This window comes from Cydia splendana, chromosome 21 (genome assembly GCF_910591565.1).
Source record: "Cydia splendana chromosome 21, ilCydSple1.2, whole genome shotgun sequence".
Taxonomy (NCBI): domain Eukaryota; kingdom Metazoa; phylum Arthropoda; class Insecta; order Lepidoptera; family Tortricidae; genus Cydia; species Cydia splendana.
Genome location: NC_085980.1, coordinates 1,747,825 through 1,763,878, shown reverse-complemented (window position 1 = coordinate 1,763,878; position 16,054 = coordinate 1,747,825). Strand labels below are relative to the sequence as shown.

The 16,054-nt window shown below is 36.9% G+C and overlaps 2 protein-coding genes across 3 annotated transcripts in view; one reads left to right on the top strand and one right to left on the bottom strand.

Annotated features, from left to right (window-relative positions):
• The window catches only part of LOC134801168 (small ribosomal subunit protein bS18m), a 168,673-nt gene that overhangs the window by 31,949 nt on the left and 120,670 nt on the right, over positions 1 to 16,054 (top strand). The window lies entirely within an intron of this gene.
• The window catches only part of LOC134801106 (ABC transporter G family member 23), a 147,276-nt gene that overhangs the window by 13,867 nt on the left and 117,355 nt on the right, over positions 1 to 16,054 (bottom strand). For both annotated transcript variants that reach the window (XM_063773632.1, XM_063773634.1), the window contains 3 exons: positions 11,579 to 11,774; positions 5,634 to 5,835; positions 5,291 to 5,405 (listed from right to left, as the gene is read on the bottom strand). In XM_063773632.1, coding sequence (XP_063629702.1) covers positions 5,291 to 5,405; positions 5,634 to 5,835; positions 11,579 to 11,774 — 513 coding nt within the window. The remainder of the gene's footprint in view (positions 1 to 5,290; positions 5,406 to 5,633; positions 5,836 to 11,578; positions 11,775 to 16,054) is intronic.

Here is a 16,054-nt window from a genome sequence, read left to right as displayed (position 1 = left end):
ATATTAGTAATTTTCTTACTTAAAATTTCTTGTTAAGTTTCATAATCTGTCAGTGGTTATAAATATGATCTGTCAGCCGTCAACAGTAACATATCTGAAACACTGACCTGAATATTCACGATTTTTACACATTATTATTTAATCGCGTATAATTTTATTTAAAAATACCTCCGACGTTTCGAGGACAGCATTGTTACCGTGGTCTCGATAAAATACAAAATTAAAACTACGCGCGGATAAATAAATAATGAAGATATTTCTGGTTATAATGCCTTTCATATTCTCTTCGAATGACCGTTAATATCCAGAGTCGGTCTACACGTGTCACTAATCATATAAATGTCATAATTATAGTAAATTAGTTCTAGTTTTTGCACGGATCATGTCTGAGGTGGAGTGTCAATTGCTGTCAACGTCTCAACATCTATTAGTTCATGTTGTATTGTACCTAAAGTGTATTCATCCTTACTTGTCTTATCATGTAAATTGTAAACAAACAAACAGGCCTATTCGGATTTCGAGATAATCACAAGATCTTGAGACGATTTAGAGATCAACTAGATCTACATTAGATATCGACTAGATGTGACTTGGATATCTAAGTCATAACTTGTCGAAATCGTTCAAGAGGACCTCCAGAATTGCGGAAACGTCAAATTTGACATATCTATCTTACAAATATCTTGAAATTATCCGTATCGTAACTTGTTGAAGTCTAGTAGAAATCTAATTCATTTTCCGAATCGAGCCGAAAGTAATTTGTCAGCTATGAACCCTGTAAGTTGCAGTGCCCTTACAGCCCTTACAGGGTTCATATAGCTGATCAGAATTATTATGTACCACTTTATTATGTACCTATGAATGCAATAAATGACTGAATACTGAACGTCAAATCCATAGAAAATCTAGACATCGTAATGTCAGATGTTTTTGACGTGATCCGTTCGTTACTCCGATTATTGATGAAAATCTTATTAGAAATTTTATTTTTCATTGGTTATTTATTTGGTTGATTTCAATACTTTGTGAGTTTCTTTAAGTACCTAATTCCAGAGAAAGTGTGATAATGTCTTCGAGAAGTGTTTGTTTACATGATAGGACAAGTAAAGACGAAAACACTTTTTACATATAACCTTACAATACTGACTGTAAGATTGACATGAATAATATTGTCATTCTCTCGTTTCATTCCAATTTTACTGACAAAAAGACAAAGCAATACTGGCAGCGCACAACCTACTTAAACCGTTGCAGATACATAGTTGCTTGAGAAACATAATACTTGCTGAGTGGCCTTATTAGGTAGGATATTGAAAAGCTCTCCATTATAATCACGATTGTATAAAATATTATAGAGTTCGAATAAATTAATAACCGGGCCAATTTTTATTAAATTTTAGTTTTTTTCGTCAGATTTTAATAAAATTTGGTAAGTCGGAAGACGTCCTAATTCTGAGCGGAATAGAATATAAAATAAAATGTGTTTTCGTAAACCAGATGAAAATTTTGTAGGTGCTTAATATTGTACAGCATAAATAATTCTACAAATCCACCAAATCATACCGAATTCTATCGAAATAAAATTTACAACAAAATAAAAATGGCCCAACCATGTAAGTATGCCGTAATCATTGCTTATTTGCCGCAGAAAACTGAACGATTCCACTCCGTTTTTGTTTGAAGAAACGTCACATTTGACACTGACATATCTAATCCATATCGTATCTAGCCGTAACATTTGACGTATCATAAAGTTCGAATCGGGCAGTTTGACATTTATCGAAAATAAGTACCTAAGTACTTATCTCCACAAATAAGCAATTTCAGCTCGTTAACTTCAACTGTTCCTTAACGAGTGAGTTTTCTTCCGTCTCGCTGCCCTTGCATTGTTCACACGCTATTTGCTTTGTTTTATTATTTTTATATATTTCTTCAGTTTACGGCCTTGGCCTGTTATCGACACGCGTCCAAGTCGTATGACTCTTGGCTACATTGCAATTCTACATTTCACAAAATCCTCCCCAGTCCAGACACCAAAACTTGCCAAGGAAAATGCATTTTTCAAAATAAATATTTAAAATAGAATGCAATGGGAGACCTTTTTATAGGTCGCTGGGCCCCTAGAGTATATTTATTCCTACCAATACTTATGTCACTTGCCAGTTCAGACTCAAATTAATATAAAGGGCATTTTCGGTCAAATAACCACCACTTCATGGTACAATGGTACATGTCATCGCTGAAAATCAGAATTTTTTTTATTGGAAAAAGGTACCTAAGAAACATTTGACCACAATCTCACCTGGTGGTAAGTGCCGATGCAGTCTAGGATGGAACATGCTTACTTAGCTACCTAAAAGATGTCTATTCCCTCTCGATTTAAAAAGATCCAACGTATATGTAGTTGACTGGGAATAGATGGGAATATTTAAAACTGACAGTGGTCAAAGGCTGGCACTAGGCACAATCATACCGTACAAAATTGACATACTTTTCATACAGGCTTTTAAATTAACGAAGACGGCAAACGGTTTGATGCAAGTGGTCCAAAGTGCTTAAAAATTGGTATGTATTTGCATATGACGCAAATCGACTACAGTTAGCTAACCCATGACGGCAGAAGAAACATAAAAAAATGTTTACAGTCCTCTCGGTTTTTTTTGCGTGGGAGTAGGTATTTTTTTTGGTATTTTAATTTGTGTTTTCGATCTATACAATTTGACAAATGAAAGATAATTTAAACTAACATTTTAAAAAGATTTGCCCACACTAAATATATCGCCTAACACACACAGAGAGTAGAATAACTAATGCAAAATTACACGTAACAAATATTAATATACTCAGATAAAGATCGCCATGGTTGCAAAACGTCACGTTTGCAAATTATTCGTTTACACTTCGGAATGTTAAGAAACGTGTTAATTTCCTAAACAAATATTTCCTCCTAGGCTTTCCAATAGCACCAAGAATACTACTAATATTATATATGTAAAAATTTGTATTTTTGGTTAAATGGCTCTCACTCAACCCACCAACGGAGCTGCACCTGATGTCCATAAGGATCCATTACACATCGCCCTTAACTACGAGTTATTGCCCGGGATGCGATAACCGACGAAGTTGGAACCTGGCTCGCTCTACTTCTCAATGCGAAAACTGAACGAATTTAGATGAACATTTGGCACAGATAGAGTTAGACCAAGCTAACTCTGCACCTCTGCTCTCTGCTCAAAGTCTGTAAACTGTTAGAGTAGCAGGACTCTATTTATAACTTTGAAAAGAACATGGGATACTTTTTGGGACACTTAAGAGGGTGCAAAAGGGTTTGCAATTTACGAGAGTACTAAAGGGGTGGGGGGCAGTTTGACGCCTAAAGGGGCCCACTGATTAACAGTCCGCCGACGGTATCGGCCTGTCAGTTAGAACAAAATTTTGACAGTTCCGAACAACTGACAGGCCGATACCGTCCGGCGGACTGTTAATCAGTGGGCCCCTTACGCGGATGAAGTAGCGGGACGAGTCTTGTATAGTATAAATATTGTTCGTTTGGCAAGATTACCGTTATTATTCGATGATTAATGTACATTCAGATGATTTTTCATATTCTTGACATGCGAATACAAGTAAACTTAAAGTACTTAAACTAACAGTAACAATCTTTACTGATAATCATCATCGTCAAAAGTGGCATTGCTTAACAAAAACAGATACTCGAAATATAGAAACAAAGACTGTGGCAGATAATTTTGAATGCGTACTGTATAAGTATATAAATATAAGAGCCTCGGTAGAGAGTACCATTTTGTACCTTTTAGAGTTGAAACTCTAGGTACATGGGGTACGGCGCGCACAAGTTGTTCGCGGAAATCGCGAAGCGTCTGGTTGACGTAACTGGTGACTGTGAAATGCCACCAGCATCCTTGGTACAATGCCTCAAGGGCCTATTTTAGATTTAAGCTAATAGTTATTAATTTCTTTTAGTAGTACCACTGTATATATCTTGTATGTAAATAGATGATTTTTAACATCTCTTTAGTAGAAGAGTAGGTATTCGAGGGTGGCATATACCGGGTCAAGCCAAACAAGAAAAAAAAAATGTATTATACAAACTTCAAGGACTGACATAACTATACGAAAAAGTTCGATAAAATTTATTGAACATATAAAAAAAAAATATATATATATATATAATTTTAAAATAAAAAACTTATTTTTGAAGCTATGTTACTCGTACAGCAAAAAAGAGTATAAGCCGCACCCAAAACACAGGCTCCTTATTTTTAGGGTTCCGTACCCAAAGGGTAAAACGGGACCCTATTACTAAGACTTCGCTGTCCGTCCGTCCGTCCGTCCGTCCGTCTGTCACCAGGCTGTATCTCACGAATCGTGATAGCTAGACAGTTGAAATTTTCACAGATGATGTATTTCTGTTGCCGCTATAACAACAAATACTAAAAACAGAATAAAATAAAGATTTAAATGGGGCTCCCATACAACAAACGTGATTTTTGACCAAAGTTAAGCAACGTCGGGAGTGGTCAGTACTTGGATGGGTGACCGTTTTTTTTTTGCTTTTTTTTTTCGTTTTTTTTTTTGCATTATGGTACGGAACCCTTCGTGCGCGAGTCCGACTCGCACTTGCCCGGTTTTTTTTAAAGACAATAGTAAATTTTGTTTTCTTGGTAATACAACAACTAGAAATAACCTGTTGTTAACTCAACAGGTTATTTCTAAACGTTGTATTCTCGCAAGTATATTATTGACATTGCCCAGGACGGGTTTGACAACATATAAAAACAATTAGCACGAAGACAATGCTAAACCATGACGTTATTAGCGAGATTGCGTAAATACGAATACGTCAGACACACCCAAAAAGGTTGGTTTGCAGATTCACGGAAGACTGTAATAAAACTTAAATTCTTTATTGTTTAATTTTCTCACAAGATAATACCTACGTACAAGTACGAGCTGGTACGAGTAAATATATGTGTATCTATGAAATAGCATCGGATACGGACAGTCTATGACTAGGAATACACGGTGTGTAAGAGATGGTCTGACAAAATACCTACCTGCAAAAGTTGCAAAACATTTGTTTGTATTTAGGGTGTAGTCAGATTAACAACATGACACTTTTAGTAACACTTTATGATTCTCATCTTTATACTTTTTATACCCGTTGTAATTCTACCGCCGTTTTCTAAATAGTTGTCGTCTTTCAATAACACTTATTGTTATCAATTTGCGTGAAAAAAGCTGCATTACTCCAAATATTTGTATTTACCTTGCTTTCTCGACAGCTTGAGGAAGACATCCTCCAGCGATATACAGTTGTACATCGTGAGGAGCGCCTGCGGTGATTCCTCGGCTAACAGGCGGCCGCTACGCATCAGACCGATCTACGGAAACAATTGAAAAATATGAAACAACAAATTCTTTTCGGCATCAAGACTCTCGGCCAGGTATTCTAGTGCCCACGCCTAGGACTAATCACACAGAAACTTAGACTTCACACTCTCACTGTTGATTAAAGTATTGGGACTTCTGGTTCATGAATGAGAGTCAGAAGTGCTGATACTATAGGGAATTTAATCCCAGTAACTTAGAGTTGTACAAGTTGGACTTACACAATGCGCCTGCCGCGCCTCCTCGATATAATGCGTGGTGATGATGACAGTCTTGTCTCCCGAGCTGGTGATGCGGACGAGATGCGTCCAGATGGACTGACGCAACAGCGGGTCCACTCCCACTGTTGGTTCGTCGAGGATCAGCAGCTCTGGGTCGTGCATGAGGGCGACGGCGAAGGAGACGCGGCGCTGTTGGCCGCCACTGGAAACAAAATGGATTCATGAGTATTTATGACAAAAAGTTGGTATAGAATGTTATTTCGTAAATTCTCCAGTTTTTTTTACTAAATGCATGTTAAAAAGAAGATGTAATGTTTTGAATAGATGTGTCCCGCCGAGTTTTGCCGCTCCAATATTGGGATACCCTCCTCCAATTGAGGAGGGATTTAAATCTACTCGAGTGTGTAGAGTGTGTAGCCAGCGTAGCTTTATTTGACGTTATTAAGCGTATCGTAATATGCCTACTCTGTATCTTTAATATATGTATTAATTAGTACAATAATTTGTGTTTAATCTCTCTCAATTTTAAATTTTCAACTCTAAAATATCCGATCAAGTCGGATGACCATCGTTACGCATTCCAAAGACAATAGATCGAATCGAAATACCATTGTATTCGGATCTGAGTCCGTGAGTCGTTTATAAAGCGTGGAAATTAATCGAGTCGAGCGAGTCGATACTTATGTAATTGGTGATGGTAATTGTATAATCGAATTATGAATTTCGCGGGACATTTCAATGAAAAACCGATACTGCTTCGAATGACAATCGCACCCCAGATCTCCAAGACCATATTTTCGATTTGATTTTCTATTATCGATCGAACATTATATTACTTATATGTATATTCGCGTAACCATCGAGTATTTATATTTCATTCATTCGAAACAACAGTACCTTACCCTCCCTTCCTCACCAATAGGTAAATATTTGGTACCTACTTATACAGTTATTCTTATTTTTTCCCAGTCATGTTTTTGCCATCCGGTAAAATACGGTATAAACATTTCATCATATCGTTACGTTGCGTTTATACATAGACTGTGATATTTGGATGGCCGACGTCAAAGATATGTTAACACATTTGCACCTTACTGCTTTGTAATAAGGCGAAAAATGTAAACATATCTAATGACGTCGACTGTACTCAAATATACCTTTAATTAACTGCACATCGGTGGATCTTATACCATTTCAATAAGGTTTTCGTAAGGTCATTTAGCAATGCTGACGATGGTAGGATGGTGTGGTACTTACACACAGCACGTTTCATGGTTTCGCCTTGACATTTCGCATTCCGTACATTTTTACGTCAGTCACATAAGCACTTGAGTCTTCACTAGCACTTGACTGTGGGTATCTTTTAATGGTGGACATCCTTTATTGATTTTATTTTAAGGGAAATTACTCCTTGATTGTTAAATTAAGTATTCATAATTCTGATTGTGCTTAATATTAAGTAAAATATATAAAAACTCATTAATGCGCGTTTTCTCAGTGATAAGACCTAATAGCTAGATCGATTTATCGCCCCGAAAACCCCCATATAGTAAATTTCATCGAAATATATAAAATATAAATATATAGGTACCTATATAAAAGAATTGCTCGTTTAAAGGTATTACTCGTTTAAGGTAAGTATAACATTTTATAATGAATGCAAGTTTGTAGGTACATATAGATAAATGGAAGGAATCCTGGACTTTTTTTTTACAATATTAGCTGTAGTAAAACATAGTTAAAAAAGTTTTAAGGCTGATTTCTCATTTTGGTACTCCAATGGTAACTTTATGTATGTATAATCAGTTGCGCCAACGAAATAATGGAATATGTATTTATTCTGTAGCCTCCGTTTGAAGAGATCAATGAACTTCCGTATAATAGTATTATTAAACATATACAATTATATATCAATTAAACTGCCTTCATCTTACCGTTACGTCAGCACTTTCGCTCCCGTCGCTTTGCGTCATCTCATGCGATTGAGCTATTGAGCTATTGTGCTCGGATTCCATGTACGATGAAAGTGGACAGTGTTGTTAAAAAAACCGGACAAGTGCGAGTCGGACTCGCCAGCCGAGGGTTCCGTACTTTTTGACGTGATAACGTCTTATAAATCGATGAACACCGGTAGCTGCACGAAAAAGTGTCACGTTATGGACAGATCTCCATGGTAACGTTGTGGACAGATCTCCATGGTAACGTTACGTAATGTAATGGTAATGTTTTCTTATGACGTTATCACGCAAAATTATCGTCCGTAAACCGACTTTACAGACAACCATATTTTTAGTATTTGTTGTTATAGCGGCAACAGAAATATATCATCTGTGAAAATTTCAACTGTCTAGCTATCACGGTTCGTGAGATAGCCTGGTGACAGACAGACAGACAGACGGACAGTGGAGTCTTAGTAATAGGGTCCCCTTTTTACCCTTTGGATACGGACGGAACCCTAAAAATTAATGACTGCCTCTCTATAATATTCGATTAGATATCTTCCCACTTTAGGTTACATTACAATAAATATAAAAATCTGTGCCTAGGTTGGTCTGTGACCTGCCGATAGGTTTAGTGAATGATCTATTTAGTAGTTTTCTTAAAATCTGTAGGTACTAAGTCTCGATTTATGTATTTTAAGTAGTCACACTACTATATACATTACTAGCGACTCGCCCCGGCATCGCACGAGTAGGTCAACCTTAACAAAGTATACACCTAAACCTTCCTTAAGAAATTGATAGGGGAAAACCGCATGAAAATCTGTTGTAGTTTTTGAGTTTATCGCGAACATACAGACAGACAGACGCGGCGGGTTTGTTTTATAAGATGTGAAAAAACTATGAAACCTGCTTACAATCAAAATTTTACGAGAATCGGCTAAGAAATGCGACACTATTGTGGGCTACATCTAGCATAAACGTCACATTTACGCCTCGCGCCAAAAATCTGACGGCTCCTATGCTGCCCCCTATTAGTGCATGCACGGGGCCTATAGAAAACGATATATTAGTGATGTCGATGTCAGTGTCACGGCGAAGGAGACATTTCGCCAACAGTGACATATAACCTGGTATTACCATATTATACATATTTACTAAGCTTGTTTATCCTACGTCAAGGTTCTTCACGTATGAGGAAACGTATGAGACCTTCGACAGTATGACCCTTATGTGACAACATTGATCTTTCGAATGGAGGTTTTCTTACTATTATCGCTGGGTGGAGTTAGCAACGTGTCAAAGATAATTGTCAAAGATTTTTTGTTTCAGAATTTCAGTTTTGGTACAAGCTTTTATCGCTTGCTATACTTTTTAGGGTTCCGTACTCTAAGGGTAAAAACGGGACCCTATTACTAAGACTCCGCTGTCCGTCTGTCTGTCTGTCACCAGGCTGTATCTCATGAACCGTGATAGCTAGGCAGTTTGACATTTTCACGGATGATATATTTATGTTGCCGCTATAACCACAAATACATACCTACTAATAAAAACAGAATAAAATAAATATTTAAGGGAGCTCCCAAACAACAAACGTGATTATTTTTCCGTTTTTTGCGTAATGGTTAGGAACCCTTCGTGCGCGAGTCTGACTCGCACTTGGCCGGTTTTTCTTTCAACAGGTAACTAATACTTATTGAGACAATTCTAAACAACCCCAAACGCGATTAGATTGCGTTGTTTTATCACAGTTCCCGTGGGCACCTCCTGTCTCCATCATCAAATCAACTCCATGACATCATAATATTGCATTGTCATCCGATTTACATATGTATGCAAAATTTCAGCTCAATCGGAAATCGGGAAGTGGGTAAAATTTTGCTTCCAGCGGGCTCAGCACGGTTCCATTTTTATCGACTATCACTATGCGCGTCCCTTTCGCACTTACATACTTGTTAGAACGTGACAGGCATGGCGACAAGGGATAAAAACGCAACCGTGCTACGCCGCCAGGATTTGACCCTTATTAATATACAATTGTAGTAACAGGGCAAGTTAAATAAAAGCTTATTTTGCATGGTTCCCGAGAAAAATAGAACAACGAAAATATGTTATTGGCGTTTAAAACTATCATTAGGATTATATTTATTTTATTTTATTTATTTCAAAATTTAAATCAGGCAACAAGGTCCATATAACAAATACCTTACAAACTAACATACATATGTATTTTATAAACTTATAACTAAACGCTATTTATAAACCTTCATTACCATTTACCATCCTCATACTAATTAACAAGGTATTTCCCAAGCGGAACTCGCAACTGTTTCAGAAATAGTATAAAATTTATTATAATAAATTAACAACTCTTCCTATTTAGGTGATATGACGCCATTTTGTTTTGGAGAAGAATCTACGCGTTTTGAGAAGTCCGTGGTAATATAATTACATTATACTTATTTAATAAAACGTAAAATTTCTGGTTACCTAACGATGTTTCCCTTCACCGAAAAGCGTCTGGTGAATATCAAATAATATACACATTTGTAAGAAAGTGATTAAAACATAAATTAACTAATTGAGGCTTGTAATGTTTTATTAATAAATGGGTTAGACGTTTCGTTGAAGATAACGAGAATAGATTCTCAATAACCGTTTCAGTTAAGTGGTAACCATTATAAACGCAAAGCAAACGCACGTACAATCAGCAAATTAATTAAATTAGCTTAGCTAATAGTTTTGCTGACTGTACATTGCACTGAAGGATGTTTTCATGTTTGCTAGCATAAAGAAAAACATCTCGTCAAGTGCAACGCCTGCACAATGCACACGGCTACACACAACAAATATGGACTCGTGTGAATGTAAATTATTTAAGGCGACATCCGTTAGACTTTCACCTTGAAAACGTTTGAAAAAGTTAAACTCAACTACGGTTTTCGGGTTGCAGAGTGGTTGAATGCAGAGAACGCTGGTTCGATTCCAGACCTTGGCACCGGAGGCGGTAATACTAAATTATGTACCTAGTTTAATTAAGTGCAAAAAAGTCAAATCATTCCGATTTCTGTCTAATAAGGCAGTTCAATCAAATCGTGTAGCGAGTCCTTTAAAATTCGAGCGAGTTCTTAAAATTATAGGAATTATTTTGAGGTCATGGCGTTGTCCCGGCTTTTTGCGACTGCTCATGTCATGGGAGCCTGTGGGGTCCGCTTGGCAACTAATCCGGAGAATTTGCATAGTCACTTCACTAGTTTTTACGAAAACCTTGCCTTCTAACCTCTTAACCCCGCGGGGAAAACTAGGCCTTATAGGAATTCTGGTAACGATGTTTTCCTTCACCGAAAAGCTTCTGGTGAATATCAAATAATATATCCCGAGTACGTTGACATTTCCTAACGCTATTTTACCTAAGTCTAAACCTACTTCGCCTTAACGGGCAAAGTGCCAAGCAATCATTCTTTATAGGTACCTAACTATTAAGCCTAATGCGCGTCGTTATGAGTAACGCGAGTTTTGCAGTTTGTTTGTTTTGTTATGTTATGTCAGTGTTTGTGTTTGAGGACCTAGGAATGCTAACAGAAATACACACGTCTTCGGTTTATGAGAAATAACAAAAGTGCCTACATCCTACTTGTATTATTTGCAGTAATACATAAAAGGACAGAGCGAATAGAATCCAAGTATTTCGAACTTATTCGGCCCATTATCTATGTAGAAATGACATTTAAATGTAAAGTCACTTGTCATTTTGTCTCACTCAGTGAGCAAAATCGCATTTTGATCACTGTTTTTAAGCAGCAAAGTACCTTGTTCGAGCTGCTGAGATGATAAATTTAAACCTTCATACTTATAAAAGTATGAAATTATGACAGTACTTAGGTAAGCATAAGAACCGGGCCTTCTTAGTCGCAGGTGCCTTATAGGTAAAAAAATAACCGGTAGGGGGTGGACTTGCACTGTTACTGGCAGATCTTCCTAGTCGGATCAAAAGAAGAATCTTACCTGAGATTCTTCACCATGCGGTTCTCACTCGGCAGGTCGAGGAACTCGAGAAGGAAGCGCAGCCGCTCCACTATCTCTCTGGTCTCCATTCCGAAGATCCAGCCGAAGTACATCATCGTCTCCCGGATGGTGAACTCGCCGTACAGGGCGATCTCCTGGGGCATGTATCCCACGCGCTTGCCTGGGACGCCTGAGCCTGGGGAAAGACAAGACAATAGTCAATAATGTATTAACAGATGACATAAAAAAATAAATAAATTAAGCAGGAAAGCTGACCCCACCACCATTTGGGATAGATAGCTAAGAGAGAGAGAGAGAGCGTGACGAGCGTTCGCGTTTCGTTACAGCTATTTTTGTATGCTTGGATTTTGAACAGCGCGCGAAGGGGGACGTTTTGGAGACTCAAAATACCATACAATATGACACTTAACGCAAAAGCGTACGCAACGTCACGCTATCGAATTAATATTTCACTAGAGGTACTAAGATACAGGCCCACTACGTACAAAAACGTACCCTATTACGGACATTACGGTAAATACGTATTTATAATCAATGAATTTATCAATATTTTTTCATCATATACTTAATTCATTGTTTTACACGCTTCAGTTCAGTTCTACCGAAAAGTACTGGACTATCTTAACCGCATTGACGTCTCGAATCGCATTGAGATTAAGATTAGTATCAATGCAACAACAAACATTTTTTAATTTTTTAATAATTAATTTACTCTACTTTAATAATTAATTGCTAAAGTGGGACTGTGCTGGACATGTCTGCTGGATGCATGATGACAGATGGCCTAAAATAGCCACTAGCTGGCATCCCCAGGGTAGTCGAGGCAGAGGCAGACCGAGAAAGAGATGGTGGAACGACTTGGATGCATTCCAGCGGGATTGGCGGGATCTTGCTCAGCACAGGGAGGGTTGGAAAGGGAGAGGGGAGGCTTTTGCCCAGCAGTGCATAGGCTAATAAAAAACCGGGCAAGTGCGAGTCGGACTCGCGCACGAAGGGTTCCGTACCATAATGAAAAAAAAAGGAAAAAAATGCAAAAAAAAACGGTCACCCATCCAAGTACTGACCACGCCCGACGTTGCTTAACTTTGGTCAAAAATCACGTTTGTTGTATGGGAGCCCCATTTAAATCTTTATTTTATTCTGTTTTTAGTATTTGTTGTTATAGCGGCAACAGAAATACATCATGACATGATGGGCTGTCATCATTTTTGCATGTATATAATGTAATAAATACTTAGCTTAAGAAATACAACAAATATTTGCATGCTGTTTGTGGACGGTTGAATTAGGAGGAACTTTATGTATATATAACAACTGTAATCTGACCCTATTCACGCAAATAAATAATTTATGATTTATGATTTATGATTTATCATCTGTGAAAATTTCAACTGTCTAGCTTAGACATGTGCGCCGATGGCAAAATCATCGGCGGCGGCGTCCGATGATTTTTTGACCGGCGGCGGCGGCGTGATCGGCGTGAAATCGGCGTGGCATAATTTTTGATAGTACATGAGAACGTGGCTGTAGAAATTCTACTTTAAAGCCTTCTGAGTATTTACTAGGCTATCCAAAACACATTATGGGCGTTTTATAAATGATTGCCGAAAGTGATATCCCATCATGTGACATCATGTCACTTGGCAACCATTTTTTACCAACCTAGGGGCTGTCCATAAATTACGTCATCGTTTTTTTGACGATTTTTGACCCCCCCTCCCCTAAAATCATCCAAACATGACCCCGTTTCCTCCTACGTCATGCTACCATCATCCGATGTCCAGACCCCCCCCCCCCCCCCTAATTTGAAATGCCGTAATTTATGAATAGCCCCCTAACGGTAAGTTTAAATATTAACAAATTTAGCAATTCAGAGGCCGGAATTCTCGTGGCAGTTTGAATTATCATTAGGGATTTCTCATTTATCGACTTTAGATATACCTATATCGATACAATGTAGAATACCTACAATATATCAAAAAAGATGAAAAGTAAAAGCGGTTTAATCGCTAGAGAGCGATCTATTCCAGATAACTTTGAGTTATTGAAAATGCGAAATAGATATGTGCATTAAAAACAATGAAAACTTAATAGTTAATAGTGTCACATAATACCTTCTTCAGTTCTCTGTTTTTTTTTTCTATTTCGAGTTCGGTCTTAGTCCGTTAGTTTCTTTTTAAGAGAATTGTGTAGTCATCTTTTTACATCCCAAGTAGCATTGCAAGCTGTATATAAGCTGTATTAAAGTTTATTTGTATACTATAAGCTGTACAGTTAGGCTGTACAAAGGCTGTATAAGCGCTTATACAGCCCTTATAAGTAAAAAAGGGCCCAAATTATACAGCCTCTGGCGTTATTAGAGCTGTAGAGTAGCTGTATAAGCAATACATAAGCTGCATAATAGCTGCATTACAGCTATATTTCGGTGTAACAGGAAACCTTAACACTACAGATAATCTCTTATAGTACGATATAAGAATATAAGTTTTAAATGAGTTATAAGAAAAAATTACAAGAGAATAATAATCATTTAAGAAACTAAAATGTCTTAATCTTGTTCATTCGTAATATAGTAATGGCGACAATAAAGTGTTATAGTGGATGGTAAAAGTAAAAGTAAATATTATACAGGACTTGAATGGAATATTACATTATTGTTAAGTGCGGATTATTATTTATTGTGAACCTGTGTATCTTTTCTGGCAAAATATTTACGCGCCTGCAAAATAACAAAGAGAAACCATAAGGAAAATATCAAAAATCGGTAGTTACTGTTTGTTTTTAAGGTTAGAGTATCAAAAATATTTATAAATATTAATTCTAAACAATTTATTTTAGCTGGTAATCATAACACGGCGTTAGTCTGCTAAATATTTGCAAGTATTTCTTTAATGATATTTACAAATACGTTTTTTTTTTCAATTGTAAAATGGCGACAATTTTTAAACAGCCTACAGGATAGTTGGAGAGCATTATAATCTTAGTAGCTGTGCTGTGTAATAAATGGAGTGTCTTTTACAGCTTTTGTAATTAAAACAGCTTTATAATAGAATATTTGTATTCGTTTGGCTGTATTTCGGTTCTCCGTACATAAGCTATAATTCTCTTTAGAGATCCGTATAACAAATAAAACTGTAACTGTCATATATTCCTTTAGTTTTATAATACACTTATTTTCAGAAATCATTACACTACTATACTTATACGAGTGTAAAATTACGCCAAAAGATTGGTATAAGCGACTCTATCAGTAATACAGAAAAAAGCTGTACTATAGCTGCCATTTATTCATTTGGTTTTATAATACCCTTACAGACAGAAGTTATACAACTACTATTCTTATAGGAGAGTAAGATTACGCCATAAGAAATAGCTTTAAAACGGGGTTGACAGATACATTTGTACAGCTACAAGTGCCAAGTGATACTACAATACAGCCTGTGTACAGCTTTTACGATAAAATTAGCGTGTAGTGTTTCACAACACTTAATGTTTTAAAACGGAGTTGACAGATACTTTTGTACAGCTAAAAGTGCCAAGTGTTACTACAATACAGCCTGTATACAGCTTTTACGATAGAATTAGCTTGTAGTCTCTCACAACACTTTTAGTTTTATAGTAGATTTTTTATATTCTGATAAAGCACCCCATGCTTCCGCAGAATCCTTTATAATGATTTTATACAGCTTGAGCTGTATAATGTCTGTAAAGTACCTTTTATACAGCTTAAATCTTTTCTGACACTCTTATACGTCCCTTAAATCACTCTAAGTTCTTAATTGGCTGCTATATTGATGTTGCCGACACTTCCATGCTACTTGGGATGTTATCTGCTTAAACTAAGTACTTCTTTTACAGTCAAATATCCATTAACTATTATAACTTTTAAATATTTTGAGTTCTACATTGTATCGATATATGTGTATCGGAAGTCGATAAAAGAGAACTCCCTATGACAGTTCAAAATCAAGAGAATAGTCTCTTGGGTGTCAATCGTATATTTGTAATCGTATTTTGATGTACATAGTTTATTGTTTTACATTAATAGTAAGTAATATAGGTAAAATAAAATGCGTTCTATAAAAAAGCTGGGCGATAAAATATCAAATAATAACCTGTTATCCAGAAACTAGATCTTATTTAAATTAACGCTAAATCGTTATCACAGCCAACACCGCAACGACAAAAATGATGCTAATTTGTTTCGATGGCAAAAAATAAGCGAAAAAGCATAAGGATCTTTAAATTATACCTCTGACACTATCTATTCACTACGCAACAAGCAATAAGACACGATAGGTATCAAAAATTTCCACGCCGATTATACGCCGGTCAAATTTATCGGCGGCGGCGGCGTGGAAAAATCGTCGGCGGCGGCGGCGCGGCGGCGCGGCGCATATGTCTAGTCTAGCTATCACGGTTCGTGAGATACAGCCTGGTGACAGACAGACGGAC